The 22,263-nt window shown below is 43.0% G+C and overlaps 1 protein-coding gene across 1 annotated transcript in view; it reads right to left on the reverse strand.

Annotated features, from left to right (window-relative positions):
* Positions 1-8,696: 8,696 nt before the first annotated feature.
* LOC137439585 (uncharacterized) overlaps positions 8,697-22,263 on the reverse strand; it is a 136,811-nt gene continuing 123,244 nt past the window's right edge. Inside the window, exons 12-13 of the mRNA XM_078768068.1 lie at positions 12,006-12,126; positions 8,697-8,875 (exon numbers count right to left, since the gene is read on the reverse strand). Of these exons, the coding sequence (XP_078624194.1) occupies positions 8,712-8,875; positions 12,006-12,126 (285 nt within the window). The 3' untranslated portion in view covers positions 8,697-8,711. The remainder of the gene's footprint in view (positions 8,876-12,005; positions 12,127-22,263) is intronic.

Here is a 22,263-nt window from a genome sequence, read left to right on the forward strand (position 1 = left end):
CGCCGACGCGCGTCTCACAGCCCGCGCGCTTCGCGCACATCAGTGGCGCGTTTCTCAGTGGCGCGTGTCAGAAGAACTGGCGCATTAATTACACAGCGCAGGAAAAATACGTATTTACAGAAATAATTAAACTCGAATAATGACTAAAAAATCGTTGTGGATGTACCATCCGTGATTTTGTTCGCCCATTCACCATTCCTAAATCGATATAACGGATCTCGATCATTACCCAGCGTATTCAATTCCGCATCGTAATGAGAATTCAACGGAATTACGATTCAACAAAAGGAACGAGCAGACATCTGCAGGACGCTACTTCGGACAATGTTACAATGTTAAAAATCGTTACATATATTTTTACAAGGTCGACGATAAATTATATCTTAATCATACAGAAATGGTTCTTTGTGTGTCCACAAAACGGAGGCCAGTTCAAAAATGGTTCCTTGTGAAATACACAGCACCCAGACCAGCTCAAAAATGGATCTTTGTGAAATACACAGCACCGAAGCCAGCTCAAAAATGGATCTTTGTGAAATACACAGCACCGAAGCCAGCTCAAAAATGGTTCTTTGTGAAATACACAGCACCGAGCAAAAAGGGTCTCATCTGTATTATTTTTTTTCCAGGGCTTTTGTGCACCAATAGTGCATTGTGGAGTCGCCCACCTACCACCTACTCCATCTATATTCACAATAGCTATACACAGGTTCGTACATCATAATGGAACAATCGACAAGAAACCGCGCTTACCTTTTAGAATGACCTTGTCGATGCCCAATTGATCCCGGTACGGGCCACCAAGATTGTTGGAGAATGTTGAGAAGACTCAGGAGACTCCAATGACCGAAACAGCTTTTACAAAGTAAGACTTTATTATAATTAATAAATCACTTGTTTCAAAATAATAAGGAACTACAATAACTAAACGAATTGGTAATTTAAGTCGATGGTTCTTCTTCTTTGGCCGGTCCTCTGCACAGCGCTGTTCACATGGACACTCGTTCCGTTCCGTACGACAAGGGTTCTGGTGACAAGTCTAAATCTACCAGGATGCTGTTCACGTTTTATGAGCGCACGAATACACAAAAGTTTTTAATCCTCTTTCCGCTAACTTTTAATCCCTCCTGCACAAGTTTTAATCCTTTCCCCTCCTGCTGGGAGTTCCTCCAACCCTTCATTTGCATCCCGATGTTTAAACAATAGTAAGAGCCTAGGAATGTGTGTTAGCCCGGGGCCGTGACAAGGCGAACAAAAGAACTCCCAGGTTTCGTTTTTCTCCGTGCTCCGAGGTCCAAATTCCTGACATTCCTGACATTCTTTGAACCACCTGCTCACTCACCAATCTCATAACTAATTACAAGCAAAGATTTATACTTCCACAGTATCCATGGAAATCTTCACGCATGGCTGGCAGACTTCCTCTCTAGTCGTAGTCAACGTGTGGCCCTGAATGGGTTTCTCTCATCTCCTCTTCCTGTTCAGGCTGGAGTTCCCCAAGGCAGTGTTCTGGGCCCTGTGCTTTTTCTGGTCTTCATCAATGATCTCTCTGACTCTCTTGAAAATCCTCTCTATCTCTTTGCTGATGACTCTACTCTCTGTCGCTCCATTCCTCATCCCTCAGATCGGCAGTCTGCAGCCTCCTCACTCTCTGCAGACCTGGAGAAAATCACAGACTGGTCAAACAAGTGGAACATGTCTTTCAATCCTGACAAATCTCACACTCTTCCGATGTCTCTCCGAAAAGACCGACTGGACAACCCTCCCATCCACTTTCTGAATAATCCTCTCCAAGAAGTTCAGTCACTCAAGCTTTTGGGTCTCACTATCTGCCATGATCTTTCCTGGGAAAACCACATTTCAAATCTGGCCTCCAAAGCCAGTCGCAGACTGCGCATCCTCCATCGTGCAAAGTCCTTCCTTGGCACACCAGAGCTCCTCACCACATACAAGGCTTTCATCAACAGCTCAATGGAATACTGCTCTCCCCTCTGGGCTGGTGCTCCTGCCTCACACCTAGCTCGTCTTCACGCTGTTGAAACCAAAGCGTTCAGAATCATTGGAATCTCCCACGATGAAGCTAACTTCAAGGGCCTTCCACTCACTGACCGCAGGCAGGTTGGTGGTCTTTCCGTCTTCTACCGACTCCTCTCTGGCCTTGCTCCCCCCCCCCCCCCCAGCTCTTTCTGGGCTCTGTCCCCCAAATATTCCTACAGGTTGCACAAGATCTGCCTGCAACCCTCTTATGGTTAAACTGCCAAAATCAAGAGTCTCTGCTCACCTTCACTCCTTCATTCCTCTTTTCTCCCGCCTCTGGAACAAACTCCCTCACTCTCTTCAATCCCACTCCACCCTCCAGGTCTTTAAAACAGCTGTTCACCATCATCTCTTATCTTCCGCCATCCAAAACCTTGATCTTTTCTACCCCCGCTAGTTTCACCCCAAATCCACTTGTTTGAAATACCAACTTTTGTCCAGGAAGTCTTGTGTTTTATACTTCTCCCACCCTGCCCCCCCCCCTTCCCACGCCTTCTCCCCCCAAGCCCTCTCCCTCCCACACATCTCCCTGCTCTCAAATGTTATGGTTGTGTGCTTCCCCTTCTCTCCCCATCTTGTCTTCCGCTCCCTTTTTTATATATTTTGTTTGTCTGGTTGATTTGTTTGTGAAATAAATGTTAGCTCTTTCACGAGCCTCGATTCAGTATACAAAAAAAAAAAAGAAAAAAAAAAGTCATCATATCCCATGTCATGGGTTAGAACATGGAAGTGCCGCCATCTACAGCTCAAAATAAATATTTCCTCTCATGGGTGGAGCTCTGACATGTACACGAAAATGTGATTTTAAAAACAACTTACAGTCACATGAAAAAGTAAGTACACCTCATGTAAAGTTTTGACTTTTTCAACATATTTCAACATACAGCTATTTGATCTTCATTTCAACAATATTGATAGATAAAGGTGATATAATATAAAAGATATCATGAAACATTTACATTTTGTAATCCATTGCATAATTTACATAAACATAAAATTTAAATGAACATTAAATAAACAATAAAACATAAATTTAAATAAAAATTTGAAAACTTTCTAAAATCCTGTTTTCTCTTTGTCATTATGGGGTATTGAGTGTTGATTGATGAGGGAAAAAATTGAATTTAAACGATTTCAGCATAAGGCTGCAACATAACAAAATGTGAAAAAAGTGAAGGGGTCTGAATACTTTTTGAATGCCGTGTTTTTTACGTCACCAGCAAAGCTCCAATGACATCGTAAACACGTGAACGCCCAATGAGAGATCGTGAACACGTAAGGAACCAATCAGGTCATGCACCCTTCCCTAGCAACCGGCCAATGTCATCTCAGCCAATGGGAGGTCGTGGAACCTTCCAGAAGGACATTCCACCCAATAAAGACCCGTGCTCATCATCATTCGGACCTCTCTCTCGTCGTTCGTCTTGAAACTGGCTGTCCTGCGTGCTGAATCGTCATCTGCCCTGAATCGTCCTCGACCTGGATCGTTGCTCTTGCGGACCTGGACGCGGTGGTTCGTCTCATGGACCTTAGCAAAGCTGCACGGCCGGATCGATCCGTGCGCCATGCGTGCGAACTGCCGGACCGGGCGCTGTGCACAGCAGCGGCCACCCTCGAGTCAGTCCCTGCGCGTTTCCATTGGTACGAGAATAACCGGTGTGTGATTCATTCACGTCTGTGTGTGAAGGCGCCTGTCAGGGATCTAGATAGGTAAGAATTGCTAAGTTAAAAACTGCCTCTCGTCCCTTTTATCTGTGCCTTGTAAATAAAAGGCCTGTACATTTTTTGGTCATTTTCAACTTGTTCGAATCGTCCTTTTATTCATTGGCCTAGTATAGCCCGAACCGAATTTGACTTGAATTCGGCACATAAATCACGCAGAATAATGCCGCGACCCACAGCGTGCGATCCGCTCGGCACACCATAAGGTGTGGGAACGCGAAGGTTCAATCCCTGGTCTTTCCAGCTGCATGCTTCAAAGGTATTCGGAATCCCGGTTGCTAACCCTTCAGCCCGTTGTTTGGGAGATTGGCGATTGAAGTTGCTTCGCAACCCGTCGACCGTGAGCTTCTTCGTGGCTGGCGGCCTGTGGACCCGGGGTCTGAGGGGAAACGGGGACTTCACCCCCCCCCCCCCCCTAGTAGGTCAACAGAACCGGAGTCCGCAACAATATTATTGAGGATGACTTTTCCCTCATGGCAGCATTTTGTGAATGTACCTGCAGAAAATATTTTGCTTCACACTCATGAACAGGTGCCATCCATTTGTCCAACAAGGTGTGTTTGTGGAAGTGGTATTGGCGGAGATTCTTCATGCAACTCAAGTTTTGCTTGTTGCATTTGCCATGACGTGAATGTCCTCTTAATGTCCTCTTTCGGCGAGAATGAATTTCCCATCTTTGTCGTGCCTGTTCTTCAGTTTCTGCAGATGTTGTCAATCTGTGACACTCGGATTCAATTTCTCGCTGCTGACATGTTTGTTGTTCGGTTTCTGTATATATTGTTCTTCTGTGAAACTTGTATTCAATATCCCGCCTCAATCTTGTTAGCCCGTCCCATGCGCAGCAGAAGATGGGGTTTTGCAATCACTTCTGTGTGATTGTCAGTGTCTGTGTCTGTGTATGTGTCTGTCCGGGCCTGTACCTTTTTACCATTTGAACTATTATCATCAAATTTTCACCCAAGCTTTATTATGAGAATAGGGAGAAGGCAAATTAATAATTTGGTCAAAAGGTGAAAGGTCAGCGTCACATAAAATCGTCAATTTTCATCCGATTGACCTAATATTTATAGAATTTGCAGATTGGGTCACTGAATTGGCTCCCCAATCAAAAGGTAGAAGCTGATTGTTTTTTTTTAGATCAAAAAGGCAAAGGTCAATGCTGTGTAAAACCAATTTTCCATGCAATTGATCTAAAATAGAATTTGCATATTAGGTCACTGGTTTTTAACCTAATTGGTTTTTTAATTGATTTTTTTATGCTCCGTCGATGTGGCGTTATGTTTTCAGGTTGTCCGTCCGGGTGTCCGTTCGTCCATCCATCCGCGATAGGTTTTCGTTACCCTGATAACTTGAGAACGGCTAAAGATATCTTAGTCAAACTTGGTACAGGTTTGTATAATGTTGTAAAGATTAAGTGATTAGATTTGGGGTCACATGTCAATGGTCAAAGGTCTGTAATAGGTCTACAACTTGAGAACGGCTGAAGTGATCTAATTCAAAATTGGTACAGGTTTGTATAATGTTGTAAAGATTAAGTGATTAGATTTTGGGGTCATATGTCAATGGTCAAAGATCTGTAATAGGTCTACAAATTGAGAACGGCTGAAGTGATCAAATTAAAACTTGGTGCAGGTATGTATAATGATGTAAAGATTAACTGATTAGATTTTGGGGGTTCTGAGGTCAAAGGCCAAAGTTCAGAGGTCATGTCAGGTAAAAATTTGATAACTTGTGAACAGCTGAATGGACTGAAATCAAACTTGGTACAAGTATTATAATGATGTAATAATGTGGGTGGAGGCATATCGGTCGACGTCGTGACGTCGGAGAGTGTTGTTCTAGTTTTTAGATCAAAAGGTCAAAGGTCAATGCTGTGTAAAACCACCAATTTTCACCCAATTGACCTGAAATATAATTTTCATATTGGGTCACATAATTGGTTCACCATTCAAAAGTTGAGTCGAATGTGGTTTTTTTAGATCAAAAGGTCAAAGGTCAAGGTTGCATAAAATATTGTCAATTTTCATCCAACTGACCTGAAATTTTAAGAATTTGCATATTGGGTTACAGAATTGGTTCACCAATCAAAAGCTAGAAGTTGATTTATTTTTAGATATAAATCTCAAAGGTCATGGTTGAGTAAATTCATCAATTTTCATATTTTTTTTAACTGTGCTTATTATTTTGAGCATACGGAAGAAGAAGACGTCTGAATACAAACTGTTGCAGACAGGCATTGCATTTTCAGATGCTTTCTAGTTTGTTCTTTGGTTTCTGTAGATCTTGTCAATCTCTGATGCCTTGCATTAATTTCTTCCCTCATTCATACTTGTTTTTCAGTTTCTGCATTTCTTCTACTCTCACATACGCTCTTCTCTTTTCTTGCTGTCAGCAGCTTTCTTGTGCGCTTCGGCATATTTGACTTTTTATCTGGGGTCGTGTAATAATAATATTAGCACACCGATGTCCTCATGCTGCGCACATGTACATACACATGACCCACACAACTAGTGGCCACTCCTGTAGTGAGTGAGTGCTTCTGGTCCAAAAATATTGCCAACACCTCATCTTGCACCCCATCTTGTCATGGCTCGGCCATGGAAACCCATTTTATGAAGCTCCCGACGAATAGTTGTTGTGCTGATGTTGCTTCCAGAGGCAGTTTGGAACTCGGTAGTGAGGGTTGCAACCGAGGACAGACTATTTTTACGTGGCATGCGCTTCAGCACTCGGCGGTCCCGTTCTGTGAGCTTGTGTGGCCTACCACTTCGCGGCTGAGCTGTTGTTGCTCCTAGACGTTTCCACTTCACAATAACAGCACTTACAGTTGACCGGGGCAGCTCTAGCAGAGCAGAAATTTGACGAACTGACTTGTTGGAAAGGTGGCATCCTATGACAGTGCCACGTTGAAAGTCACTGAGCTCTTCAGTGCAGCCCATTCTACTGCCAATGTTTGTCTATGGAGATTGCATGGCTGTGTGCTCGATTATATTGTTACGGACACGACTTTGATGTTATGGTGGGCCGAGCGGAATGGCCGCCGTGTTCGCACAAGTTACCCGATTATACTCGAACGTTGGCCGAGTCGCGCTACGCTAAATCAATTGAGGAAAAGGACACAACGGCTGGGTTAAAATGACACGACACCAAGGGTTCAGTTCTCAAGACCTCCGGAGGAGGTTATAATATTGCGGAAGGTCAGATTACAGGGATGAGAGAGACAGCATAGTAAGGTAGGCACTTAATTACGGTCTTATAGTAGCCCCGACAGACGACAGATAAACAGGACAAAACTGACTCACACGGGGATTGATGGCAAGGAAAGCGGGTAGTCGATGGCTCAAGGTGCACTCTTGGCTCAGGGACAGAATCGACCCGGTCCGGTCCAGTAGATGCGGGGAGGTCGCTCAGCGCTCGGAGGTCGCGACTTGTCTTTTCAAGCTGGGGGCGCATCTGACGTCACGTCCGGTAAGTCGCTGCGTATATCCGGCGGGGAGTGACACGCCCTCGGCTCGTTAGCTCCGCCCCAGATGGAATCGGCCCGCCGCTTCTCACTGGCTGCGGGGGGTTACCGGGCTCCGCCCCTGACGAGGAGCTGACAGCCAGCCCCTTCGTGGTAACCCCGTGGAGCGCATGGGCAATGGCGGCTAACCGAGCCGGAGTGAGGACGCACACTCCCCGCGCCGCGCCGCGCCCCTCTGTTGTTGTAGTTGTTGTTGTAGTTGTTGTTGTAGTTGTTTCATGGGGAAGATGGGAGGAGGTATGGGGAGGTCCTAAACTCACTACTGGTGCCATACGATCACATTCTGGTGCAACGAAGAGTCAGAATTAATGGAAACGAGTCCTTAACTGACATAGACTACGAATAACTAGCAAGATGTCCGAAAGTTGTCTACGTGAGATGCGGTGGACCTGGGCACGACATTTAATGGGGGAAAAAAGGGGAAGGTCGGTTCTACAGAGTGTTGTTTACAGACAATGGGACTAGAGAATGGGGGATTGGGGATAGTTGGGGAGTATTGGGGAAATAGGGGAATATTTACAAGCGGATATGGAGGCCAAATTCCATATCCGCAACAATATATACCTGTCAGCAATGGGTGTGGCTCAAACAGCCAAATCCACTAATTAGAAGGGGTGTCCGCATAATTTTGGCCATGTAGTGTATATATATATATATATGTATATATATCGTCAATGAAAGGAGCACACTGACGTCATGAACATAAATTAGGCCGACACGTCACATCCAAACTGATATGGCGTCCTGTGGCACTCAGGTCTTTGCAGACTGAGATTTTTGCATTTATGGTCACAAATAAATGAAAGCAGAGTTACCGATCCAGATTTCACACATCAGGACAACATACTGCAAATCATTTATTCATGACCACACGAAGTCTTTTGATTAAATACATCAACAAGGCGACGGGTAAAAATGCCCCATGGAATATAAACGTTGAAAACGTCACAAACACAATACCACCAACATAAACGCATTTAAACCCGAGAGAACAATTTTTTTTAATTTTTTCACCAAATGAAGATTAAACACAACACGGTACTATCAAAATTTACCAAGAGAAAGTGAAACATCAATGTGTCACAAAAGTGAACAGATGAAGAAACCCATGAATGATGCAATGTGATTGAACATTATATCCATGGTGTGGAATTGATTGATCTGATTACATGTTCAGGGATGATTATTAAGTATTGTGAAAAATCACGATCACTCACAAGGTTACACAATTTACGAAAAACAAAAGTGAGCAAGTTTGGGGGGAGAAGGGGAGTGACGTTTTCGGTAAAATTAAGTAATGGAGAGATTGCAGATGTTGAACACACTTCAGAGGTCGAGAGAGATGGGCACGAGAGAGAGATAGAGGTGAGGGGAGGGAAGATGCCTTGAGAAGAGACACAATGAAGAAGATTAATTTTGTCACTCGAGGTTATTCTTCCCAGGCCTCGAAGAAGGTATTTAGGTCGGGAGCAACAGAGCCATCTGGAAGTCGAGTGTTTCCTCCTTCAGTTCCATCATAACTCCCACATAGTCCGCACATCTCTCCAAAATAAAGTTCCTCACTCTCCAGCTCTACCTGCACGCGTCGCCAGCCTGGGGAGAATGACATTACACGGGATTAGGCTGCAGGGTGGAGTCAGGTTGGGGTGTGGGGGTGTGAGTGTGCTTTAATCGAGTGTTTTATCAGAAATGTTTATTAATTCTTAACATTCCATTCCTGTTGCCTGGTGTTGGCTTTGCGGTTCGGGTGCCTGCTTGGGATCCTAGGATTCTGGGTTCGAATTCCGGTCGTTTGCCAAATGAATGCCAGGGGGGTTGACTCAGCCTGTCATCCTTCTGAGGTCGGCAAATTGAGTACCAGTTCACTGGTAATTCCGTGTGTCACAAGAGGTGACCAACAGGGTTGGCGGCAGGAAGGGCATCCGGCCATAAAACATTGCTTCAAAAAGGGGACCATGGTGCCCGAAAAAGGCGAACCCCCGCTATGCGGGAAAAATGGCCTCTAAAGGTGGTTCATTCCATTCCTGTCCCACACTTCGATTTAGGATGAAAATACTTATTAATTTATTGTTATTAATTATGAGGTCAATTATTAATTAGTTATCTCCTAATGAATGTTGGTGTAAGTGTTTCGTAACTCCAGTTATCAGGATTGTGTGTTTAGGAAGCTCCATGTTCCTGTCTCTTTTCCACTCTTTACTTTTCCACTGAGCATTCTCAATCATTTACATTGTCATTTCTCATCTGTTACACAAGACCGCATCAACCTGGTGGTTCCGTGCGTATCAGCCCCACTCAACCGCATTGAAATAGCCACTGAATGTGTTAGAGTGTGTACAAGTGCGAGCCCCACACGGCTCTGTTGAAATGACGGGTGAAACGATAAAGCGGCATGATGTAGGTGAGAAACTCCGTCACTGTGTGGGTTAAATACGTGAACATTGTGGGGATGGAGAGGTGAGAGGGGGATGAAAGCCTCAGGGCAGAAAGCGCACGACGGTGGATATATACAGACTTGGCATTTAATATGCAATTTTTTTTTGTGGGGGTGAACTTACTTTTCAAGATGTCTTAGAACCAAAAGTTCATTGGAATTATGTTGAAATTATTCTAGATTTTGTTAATGTGACCTTTAAAAGAAACAAAAACCACATTTGACATTTCGAAACAAATAAATTGATCCTTGAAAGTGATGTAAACTGATATCGAACTCAATTCATGGACAGTACTGTGTTAAACTTCTGTACGTATTCCAGAAGTATCTCTTTATTTTGCACATTAGCCCAATTTTTTTTTAACAAAAACAAAAGTTAAATTACGACTGGGATTATGGACAGTAAAATTACAGTTCAGTACTTCGTGTAACCCCCACGAGCATTCAGGAGAGCACGTACATGTTGAGGCATTCTGTTCACGAGATTTGCCAAGGTTTGGACAGGAATCGCTTGCCATGCAGTGACAATAGCCTGCTGCAATTCACGCACAGAGGTCGGCTGCTGGTCCAAGTGGTCGATTTGATGCGTTAATTCTGCCCACAAGTTCTCTATCGGATTCATATCCGGGGACATGGCAGGCCACTCCATATGCTCTACACCACGGTCAGCAAGAAAGTGTTGGATCATGCGAGCACGATGAGGCCGTGCATTGTCATCTTGGAAGACAAAGTTTCCTCGAAAGGCTGCACGAGCAAATGGAAGCAATGTTTCTTCCAGAATGGCCCTGTACTTGAACTGGTTCAGGTTTCCATTCAGAACAACCAGGTCAGTTTTGCCCCCTGCATGAAAAGCAGCCCAAATGGTCACCCCACCACCTCCAGCTTGGACTCTTGGCACTATACAATCTTTGTTGTAGGCTTCATGCACTTGTCTGCGCACTCGGACGTGGCCATCTTGACGATAGACCAGAAATCTAGACTCGTCACTGAAGATCACGTGATTCCAGTGTCCTGGCTGCCATTGACGGTGCTCTCTGGCCCATTGCAATCGGCGCTGGCGGTGTTGTCTGGTCAGGCGTGGCTTCTCAGGGGACGCCTGGCACGATAACCTGCTTGAACCAGTCGTTGGTTGACTAGCCTTCTGGATACAGGCACATTTGTCAGTTGCTGCCACTCAGCCCTAAGCCGATTAGCTGACTTGGTACGGCCATTGCGGTCTAACCGGTGCAGCTGACGATCATCCCTCCTTGTGGTTCTGCGGGGACGTTCTGGCCTCGGTATTGGAGTAGGGACACCCCTCTGAGCATTTTGTTTCAGGATCTTTGACACCTGACCTTGAGTGATGCCATACTGTCGAGCAATAGCACGCTGTTTCATGCCGTAATTTCGTAAAGCCACCACTCCATGACAAACAGCATTGTCGAGTTGACGGACCATCTCCAGAGGAAGCGGCAATAACTTTTGGAGACGTGCAGCAGTTGTTTTCCACTAATACAGAACGCAACAACCCTTGTATACCCGACTGTGAAGCCAATCATCAAATGCACCTGTCCGTACATTTTGCCACGCCACCTGTGATATAATCCTGTTGTTGACTTCTTGCTGTGACAGACAATCTGTGACATGGTTCTTTTAACAAATAAATCACCAAAGTGTAAAAGAAACTCACCAGATTGATATAATGAGTTAAGAAAGTAAACCCAAGTCAAGAAAATAAAATATTCCATCTTAAATGCCAAGTCTGTAGTTGAGCTGAGAGTTGCCTTAGAGAGGAGAGAAAAGGGTCCTGAGTGGACCACCAAAACCTCTACCTCATCCATCCTGTCACACCTTTTTGTATGTTCTATATCACTGAACGGGTGTGCATGTGAGCAGTTTAGTTTAAGGTTTAGGTGTGGAGACAATTTCTATCTAGTTAAGCAGGTCTCCATCTTGTCAGCTTATTCGTCGTTTCCTTCTTGCATCCCGATCTCAGTTCTTATTTATTTGACCTGTTGCACTTTTTAGCAGTTTCGCTGTGCATTTGAACTGCTGAATCGACCTCCAGCGTAACCAAGTTTCCCTGTAAAACCGAAAGTGTGCGCCGAAATCACCGCACGGCCAAATCAATTCATCATAAGCACATCACACCATTGGGTTACCACTTGTGCAGAAAGCCTCTGCTTGGCACCTTGGGAGTTAACATCTGGCTGTGTCACGTCACCATTTAAGGATATCAAATCTGTTAGAGTACTATAAGTGATGGGAGTGTTTACTGTCTTCATATATTGAGTTGTGAGTGTCAGGTACCGTTGTATTTGACAGTGAAATAGTTCTTGGTGTGCAGCACAGAAACAGGAAACTTTTCATACAAGATGTGGAAGTCCCCACTTGGGTCATAATATGGCAGCTGAACAAGAACTCCATCAACCTGAGAAGGGAGAGATCAAATGAATATTTCCAACATTGATGAGGATACTTCGAGGTGAGGAAATAGAGGGGAAATAAATGTAATAATTTATGTAGTTAATGTAAATTAGTATCTACCCAGGGTAAAATCCCATGAGTACCTCAGTGGCCTTATGATGGATGAAACTGACGATCTTGCCATAAACCATGATGTCAGCTCGGGTGGTGAATTGGGTTCAGTTTCCATGTATATGAACACCTCCCAGGTACGTGGTTGTCCGGTCGGGCAGTGTGCGGCCAAAAGCAGCGTTCCAGTGACATTGGATGAGAAATGGAAATTTTGAAAGTTTTTGAAATGCGGATCAGCACTGGCATGACATTCAGCTGCAAAGGATTGGGGTTGAGGGGTGAACCTAGGGGTCAAGCTTGGAGCTAGAACTCAACATGTACAAAAGTTTATGTGATGGAGTTTGACTGAACCCTTCATGTGGGGTTAAGATGTGTTCCAGTACAAATCATTCAGTGAAGTGAAGGATGAAGAAAGAGCAGGGGTTGGGGTTGGGGGTGTTTGAGGGAGAGATCGATTGGGGGTAAACTGGGTTAAAACACTTACCACTGTGTAAAGTCCAGACCTATATTTAGCCTCACCTGCATGTGTGCGTGTCAGGAGGTGATTCCGCACACAGACCAAATTTAATACAGTCCTCTAAGGTGAGGTACTTTAATATTACTCTTGAAGCGGTCTTAATCGCAGTTTGAGAAAGTTGTCTCATGCATAACCACAATACTTCACATCAAAATGAACCAGATGTTAATTTAGTGCTTTGAACATGGATTATGTCACGTTCCTGAGTTATGGAGAAAGGCCTCTGGGCTCGATTAGTGCACCCAATCTTCGGCACAAAATTGTACGACACACAAACTATTCTTGGGAAAAATTCCAGAGGCATAGAAAAGGCCCCTTTATATGGTATGTGCCATGTGACAAACGAAAGAAAAGAAGCGACATATTTCATAGCTTGTAGAAAATGCCAAATCATAGGAAATAAGGGACATTCCATGGCCTCTGGAAAATGCCGGATGATAGAAAATAAGAGACATTCAAAAAAATCTCATCTGCATACTGTCCTACCCTTGTGTCCTTAGGAGGAACCAAGTAATGCTCTGGAAAAGTTCATATAAAGGGGTGCCAATTTGATTCATACAGCTGCATGAAGAAATAAATGTATTTTAACCTTTATATGTAGGGTGCCCCTTTATATGAACTTTTCTAGAGCAATATATATATATATATATAATTTTAAAGCAATAACTATGGCACTTAGGTGGAATTTGTTTCAAAAGACATTAATTAGATGTATTGGCCGATGCATATTCCAAGTTTCAGCTAGTTTCAATGTATAGCCTTTGAGATATGAGCGCGAACACATTTTGGGTGGACGGACGGACGGACAGACACCAATGTGAATTTGAGGGTTTTCTTAATAAAACTCAAGAATGCGGAAACAGATGTTGCTGAAATTTAGAACATATTACCTCAACATACAAAGCATTTACTTCGGAAACTTGCAGCCAATTTCATCCAGTGGAAGCCAAGAAACTAATTTTCAGTCCCCATGTTAAAGTTGCATACAGAGAAACCGTTCCATATAAAAGGAGGGGTGCTTTGCGCATCCCTTGATTACCGATGTATTTATCATGACATATACGCACGTGGTAATTTATTGGGTGATGTATTAAAGTTATTGTAATGGTGCTGTGTGTTGGTCAATGAATGAGTAAGTGAGTAAGTCCGCAACTAGTTCTCAGATCTACTGCAATCTATATACCCCATCAAAGGTTGCAGCAAAGAGCAAATCTTGTCTGTGAAAGTGCGCTTTGAGTGTCTGGTTACTTCATCAACATAACTACAGTCATTACCATAAGTCTTGTCCTGGTAAGCTAGACAATTAATAATTTGTTAGGTTTGTGTAATGTGTCCTGCACAACACCATGTTCTCAAATTGGCTGAGTTTTAAATGGTAATTGGCTGAAAATGATAATAAAGAGATTCAAACCCCCATCAGTTTGAGGTATACGTCATTGTATCTTTTCTTTATCGACCATCTTAATCCTTTTTTTTTCTGGCAACATTGCCCCAGTAAGGTCCTTGTGGTTGTTTGTGCAATGGTGAACATACCGTACGGTGTTCGTGGAATGGTGAAAGGTTGGTCCGTGAAGTTGTATCCCTTGCATGAGAGTCCACCTATTGACTCAGCCACTCCATCATCCACTGTGATATGAACTGGCTGTCCACTGGGCAAGGCGCGATGGGAAAGCCCGAAGGCAAGGGTTTTGAGGTCTCCTCGGATGTCTGCTGAAGATGCAGCGACTTTGACAATCATGCGGGACGAGCGAGTGTCCCAAAACCTGATATATCCTGACGTTGAGTTCGGAAGAAACTAAGGACAGAGAGAGTCAAAGTAAGGGAGGCACAGTTACTTACATTGCTTTGACCCATTTGATCAGATAATGCATGGGGAATGGCACCATAAATATTTGTAACGTCAAGGAAATACACTGCCAGATCTTTCCTTTCTACTTTTACATCCTTGAAAGGATACCACATCATGCAAATGTGTTTCTGGCATCCTGAGAACCCTATTACTCATGCCTTTTGTAATGAGGTGTCTATAAAAAAACTACAAAATAGAAATCAGAGATTGCAGACCCTTGCCTTTGTTCTTGTTTTGTGAGGTGTATATTGTGTGGTAAATAAATGGAAGGATGTACTAAATTAAAGGTCTTTGATTGTATATGAAACGTCTAAAGGGCCATAAAATGCTAAAAAGGGTGTAATTTAGGTTCTAAAGGAACAGAATTGTCTTGAGAGTCTTAAAAACGTCTAAAACTAAAGGTCGAAGGGGTATGAAGGTTTTTAAAGGTGTGAAGATCGATACGTTGTAAGGCCGAAAGGGTAGAAAAGAATCTAAAGAGCCTCTCTCGGGGATCAACAGGGTATTGAAGGGTCTAAAGTTCTAAAAGGTGCGTTCCAATAGCATGTAATTGACCAAAAATAGCAATGAGATTGTAGACTCTCGCCAGGACGTGTTTTCAGTGGGGGTTTAAAAAAAAGGCTTTTGTGTTAAAACAAATATGGCGGCAGAACCACGGGACCGAAGACGTCATCATTTTTTTTGTCTCCACCAATTTATCCCAAGATGATGCTCAAGAAATTTCATCTTGATCGATGAAGTTTTGTACTGGTTGAATTATTACGTCATAATGGAGGCACCTATGACATCATCACTAACATATGTTATTCCACATGGAGAGTTATTTACAATGAGCCATGTCTCAAGTTTTTCTATTCAGTGCTTTCGGAGATATAGAGGTGCAAAGTTTTTCAGTTTTTCGGTTTTTCCAAGATGGCGCCCGTACCACGTGACATATGACGTCATAATTATCATGAACAAAAATTCTACAGGTGGAGGTGCACCTATGGTGAAAATTTCCTGTCAATCGAACCAACAGTTGCAGAGAAAATTATATTTATTATGTGCAGACAAACAAACAGACAGATGGACAAATGAAAAATCCCTCATAGAGCGACACTTGGCAAAACAGAACAAAGTAGAATGGCATTCAGTAGGGCATCCTTTTGACCCCAGAAATAATTAGTGGTTGAATTCAGTGACCTGATATGCAAATCGTCTTCAAAGTTTAAGTTAATCGGATGAAAATTGACAATTTTAGAATTTTGGCCTATGTTGACCTCAAAATAATGGGTGGTTTGTTTCGGTGAGCCGACATGCAAATTCTGTTCAGATTTCAAGTCAATCGGATGAAAATTGAGGATTTTAGAAATTTGAAATGGTTGTTGACCTTTTTGCCTATGTTGACCTTTTGGGCTATGTTGACCTCAAAAAATAGGTGGGGTTGAAGTCAGTGACCAGATATGCAAATTATCTTCAAATTTTAATTGAATCGGATGAAAATTGAGCATTATTTTTAGAGATTTGAAAGAAGTCGTTGACCTTTGGCCTATGCTGACCTTTTGGCCTATGTTGATCTCAAAAATAGTTGATGGTTGAATTCAGTTAGCCGATATGAAAACCCTATTAAAATTTCAAGTCAATCGGATGAAAATTGAGGATTTTAGAATTTTGAAGAAAAGTGGTCAAAGTCTCCTAATAGGTCTATACTCTACAACTTGAGAACGGCTGAAGTGATCTAATTCAAACTTGGTACAGGTATTTATAATGATGTGCAGATTAACTTATTAAATTTTGAGGTCAAGTGGTCAAAGGTCAAAGTCTGTAAAGGTCTATAACTTGAGTGGCTATAGGGATCAAATTCAAACTTGATAGAGATCTTATTATAATACTAGCCGAATGAGAGCCCGCTAAACGCGGGCATAAATCTGTCTTTTTTATATTAATTTTTATAATAAAAACCCGCTTAAAAAACATGATGCAAATTAGTCTTGGAAAAAAAAATATATAAATTAATCTTTGTATCATTTGATGACTGAAGTGAGGTAAACAGAATATTTGTCTTACCTGATTTCTTTGTATCATTTGATGACCGAAGTGAGGTAAACAGAATATTTGTCTTACCTGATTGGCTAAGAAATGTGTTTTCTCACCTAGTTTTTGAGCAGGGTGAACAGGCATGATTTTATGTTGCTGTACAGTTTATTCTGCATAAGAGACCTGTGCTAAAACAACTAATACATATAGATGTGAATTTGAATATGTTGTTCAATGCAAATGATAGTAAACAAAAACAGTTGTGAGAAGGTCGAGTCATCGGTTGTCTTTGTATCATATGGATATATTAATGGACTTATACATATGTGAAGTTAAATATGTTGTCCAGTGCAAATGATAGTAAACAAAAACAGTTGTGTGAAGGTTGTGTCAGTGGTTGTCTTTGTAACACATGGATATATTAATGGACTTACTTGTGAAGGAGGCTCGTTGTTGTGATGAGATGAATGAATGGATGCACCGATTGCTATCATCTGCTCCGATGCACCGATTCATGATGCACCGATTGCTGCATTTTTTTGCATGTAAGAGCTGAGTGACGAAGAGAACTCTAATGAGCACATCAATGGTCGCCAGCCATTAAGAAGCAATGGCCAGATATGAAAGGGTGAGTTCATCTGCCTGGCTTAAACTGGTGCTATGCAAATGTTTGTCCGGGTAGGACTGAGGGGCGCACCAGAATCACTTGTAATGGATCCATGCGCTCACTGGCCAAACATACGATGTATGAAGTATGAAATGGCATAAACAGGAAGATGGAAATGAGTGAGTACAAAACAGGCAATGGGTGCCTGTTTTGCAGCAATGGTGCCTGTTGAAAAGGATCCATTTGCTCATGAGCACGCTGAGTGTGGGCATACTTATGCATGCATGAACCAGCGAATGGTTACGCTGATTGGAGGCATTTGTATGCATGAACCAGCGAAGAGCGAGTGATCAGTTGATGATGAACTCATGATTGACGCATTGATGCTTCTAGAGTTCATAAGCCAGGACTTTTGGTGCACGCATCCATGTTGTCTTGTTGTCTTGTCATGTTGATGTGTGTTGTTGTCATCATTCATGTTGAATAATGTTCATGTGAGTACTTCATGATAGACAACATTTTCTGTTAGTCTGCCATTTGATGTGAAGACTTTGAGTCCAGCAAATGATTTTGCTCTGGAGACTGCCACATACAATTGACCATGACTGAATACAGGTTTAGGAAGGTAAACTCCTACATACCTTAATGACTGCCCTTGGGCTTTGTTGATTGTAAGGCAGTATGCAAGTCTGACAGGAAATTGGCACCTGACAATGGTGATTGGCAGAGGCGAATCTTGTGATGAAATTGCAATCTTTGGTAGCATGACATACTGGCCTCTGTATTCAGTTGATAGGATTGCTGCACATATGACATGACGTTGCAAGTCTCTGACAATGAGACGGGTGCCATTGCACAGTCCTTTTTTGGGATTGATGTTTCTCATCAAAATGATTGTTGCTCCAAGCTGTAAAAAGCATAATAAAATATAAAAGAAAAAGTAGAATATGTGGTATTATATAAAAGGTTTAAGCAGTAGATATCTTCTTGGATATAAGAAAAATGATGCATTGGATAGAAAAACACATTTGTAAAAAAAGAAATGGAACAAATTCTGAGGAGAAATATGTATGATGAAGTGAAATAACTGAACTTTGTACCTTTAGTTCTAGTTTGTGTTTTGGTAGTCCATTTGGAGTTTGTGCATTGAGAAATTCTATTGCATATGCTGCAACTTCCTCTGGATCATCACTGAGAACACTGTCCGTGCTGAGATATGTGTGCACTGGTGTTGGCAGTTGTTGTAGAATGAGATCATTAATTTGATGAGAATCTTCATTCAATGGTGTTAAGCAACAACGCTCTGACATGTACACGGGATCTTGCATGAGATTTGGAGCTCCAGGTTGTGTTTGTGGGTAGACAAAGTTGAGCATGTCTTGCAATGTTTCACACATGATTTCCTGTGGAAGGGTTACTTGATTGTTGTCATCATGTGGTTCATCTCCTGTGCCAATTCTCAAGAGCCATTCAGAGAACCGTCTGTATGTTTCGTCTCGAACAGCTCTCATGTTTATGACCGTTCGGAATTGTTGGAAGTGATGCCACAGGTGTGAGTTTCTGATGCATTGTCGGACAGTTGCTTGTCTACCTTCTCGAGGAAGAACTGGGAGAACCTGTCTAAAATCACCCCCAAGAAACATGAATTTACCCCCAAATGGTTGGGGAACTTGTGTTATGTCTCTGAGGAGCACATCAATAGCTTTAAGTGCATTTGATGGGATCATTGATGCTTCATCCCAAATGAAGATTGTTGTTTGCCTGAGAATTTCTGCTCTGGCACTTTGCCTTTTTACATTACACGTAGAATCGGGCAGTAAAGGAAGAGGTATTTGAAATGTGGAGTGTGCAGTGGCTCCATTTATGAGCAAAGTACTGGCAATGCCAGAATATGCCATACATTTCACCTTGATTCCTAGAGCCTGAAGGTTGTGCACTAAGGCATTGTAAAGGTAGGTCTTACTAGTACCTGCTGGTCCATCCACAAAATAACAATTTTGATCAGAGTTTGTTATGATTGCATTCATGATGGTGTCATGAATGTGCCTCTGGTCATCATTGAGTTGTTGTAACATTTGTTCACCTTGTTGTCTTTCATGAACAATGTCAATGTCTTCATGTTGATTCTGTGGACGGATAAAATTAGCTGGAAGCTGTGGAAGTTCAGAAAATTGCTCATTAGAAATTGACTTACCATGAACCCTGAGGCAGTTGTCAATGTCCCAGAGACAGAGGTGAATGTGTCTGTCTTGCAGAGTGATCTCTGGGTCTCGCAATTGATCGTGTCTGATGTAATCTTCACACATGGCTTCCTTGAATTCTTCAAAGAGGCCTCTGATGTCAGATGGAGTTTGAAAGACCATCAATGTTGCAAACAGTTGACGCATTTGTGAGGGCATGTTCATGACCGCTGCTTCTTGCAAACAGCGCCTGTGTTGAGCGTCATCCTCAAGCAATCCCATTGCTCTTGCTGCATCTTTGAATGTGTTGTGCAATTGACCATCGACTGTTCTGAGATCCTCAAATGATGTTGCTCCTTTTCGATGAAGCAGGAGCAATCGAAGAGCAAATCTTTGTGGATCAGAGGGTTGCACTTGATAAATTCGACCAATGATGGGTGCAGTGAAACGTTGTCTTAGCTTCCATTTCTTGGTTCTTCTTTGGTCGAAAGTATAATGTTGAGGAATGTCAGCATAGAAGTATTCATGCGCATTTTCATCCTCTTGATTGAGTATAAACCAGGCTGTGAGTGTTGTGTTTGGGTTGACTTGAAGCACTCTTTGTTCGCCACCTTCATGATAATAAACATTCTGTTGCAGTGGGAGGTGAACTGCAAGTCTGATGATGGTGTGGCTTCTGCCATGCATTTTGTACTGCATAAGTCTGAATACTGCCTGGTGTGGTCCGACGTAGCGGGCATTCAAATGTTGCAGTATTTCATCATGATTCAGATGGTTCTGCCTGATTTCCACATGGGCTGCATCATTTCCCTTGTGAATGTATTTGAAAATATACTTGACACTTTGAACTGTAGTGCATACCTCCACATTCATATGGCAACTGAATTTCATGAGTAGGTAAGGATTGTGTGGCACAACCCATGAGTCGTTGACAGTGTTGTTGCGAAGTTGTGCTGTGTGTTCGCCACGTCTTCTGTACAGTGGATATCCATTTACTGCAAAGTCAGTGCCTTGTTGTATGGGCTTGGGGAACTTCTTTTTGCATACCCCATTTTCCATGCAGACACACTGTGGGTTGAGTGCTCCACATGGACCATGAATCATGTGTTTCTTGACTGTTTCATGGTATTCTGGTTGCATATGTGGATCTGGAATTTCTGCAGATACCAAGCGATCGACATCTGCTGGTGTACGTGGTTTGTCAGCATCTGCTAGAAATAACACCATGTGTGCATGTGGTAAGCCTCTCTTCTGAAACTCGATGGTGTAGACATATGCGGTGATGTGTCCTAACACGTGTCTTTCAAGGAGATCATGAAGAAGCTCTTTGAGTTTAAGTTGAAAGACGCGACTGACAATGTCTGGCCTGTGATTTGAAGACTGGTTGGGAAGGAGGTTTTCTTGAATTTCAGGCCACTTTGGGTTGGCAGTGATGGTGAGGAAGATGTCTGGCTTGCCAAACTTTGTTACAATTGTCATTGCATCTTGGTAGTTTTGGTACATATTTCTTTGACTGCCTGTGAAGCTTGATGGTAGTATGACAATGCGGCCTACATTTGCACCCTCTGCTTCAGCACGCCTGTGCACATGATCCATCAAGCCTGGGTATGATTCGACACGTAGCACTGCCTGATGTGTTCTGATGTAGTTTAATTCATTTCCCTCTATTTTTGTGAATGCATCTACCAGGTATTGCTGAAATAGTAGACGGGAACGATGAATGGTTGAGAAGTTGTCACGAACTGCCATTCTAAATGCATAGAATTCGTTCAATGTCAGGCGTGTTCTGCGTCTTGCACCTTGTTGTTGTCTGTGATGTGGTTGGACATTGATCTGGAGATCAACACTCCAGCCAAATTCACCATGGAAGAACAACAATGGATAGGTCATTGGGTCTGCATTTGGAGATGTAGCCTTGATTTTGACAGTGTTGTTTGCATTAATGTCACCGGCTGGATAAATCTCCAGATCTCTGTTAGCTGGATCAGGCGGTGCGCCATCATCTCCAACATATACTGCTGCTATCTCTGCGGTTGTTGGATCATCGTAGCGCCTATCCTGGAAAGGACGCTTGGCAATGATCATCCTGACTGGCTGAACAGGCTGATTGTTGGCAGCAGCATTCTGTCTTTCTCTCTGAAGTATTTGACCCATGTTTTGATATTGCTGTGCATATTGATTTACAGCCAGAATCTCATTTTGCAACAGCTGGAGTACGGCAGGTCGAAGGACTTGATTCCTTGGGTCATTAAGCCTTTGCTGCATTGCTTCGTTGGTATCAAGGATGTACAGCTGTGCATACTGGGGTGTTTGGTCTTGTGGAGCTTCCTGTGCAGATGTAAGGTGATAAGGTTGCCCATGAATGGTAACAACACGTGGTCCCCTGGCAGCATGTTGAGTGACTGTTGCATTCCAGGAGGCCATTGCCAAGGCAGCGTTGTAGTTGCGAATGTTTTCCAGGAAGTGACGGGAAGGTGCTGTGTCACCCACGAAAAGCTCCGTAATGTTCTGCGATGGAGCTTCAATTGGAGGTAACGTGATTTTCCCTTGGAAGCAGCATCTTGTGAAGATGACTTGTGCCGAGCGCTCTTCCTGGAAATATCTTGCTGCACAGTGTGGGCATCTGTTGTCCATCCCTGTGAGGCGATGTGGGGGTGGTAACTGAATTGGTTGTTCTGCTTCAATTATTATATTGTCAGGTACCAGTGGTTGTTCTTCTGCCCCCAATGCCTCTGGCTGTGGATCAACGGCAAGCGGATGCTGTAGCTGCAATTCAGCCAGATCATTCAATGCAGCAATGATTGGTTGGTCATCATTGTTTGGTGCATCCTGGTTTTCCCTTTGCCGTTGTTCGTACCTGT

Source organism: Myxine glutinosa, chromosome 14 (genome assembly GCF_964187855.1).
Source record: "Myxine glutinosa chromosome 14, kmMyxGlut1.1, whole genome shotgun sequence".
NCBI lineage: Eukaryota > Metazoa > Chordata > Myxini > Myxiniformes > Myxinidae > Myxine > Myxine glutinosa.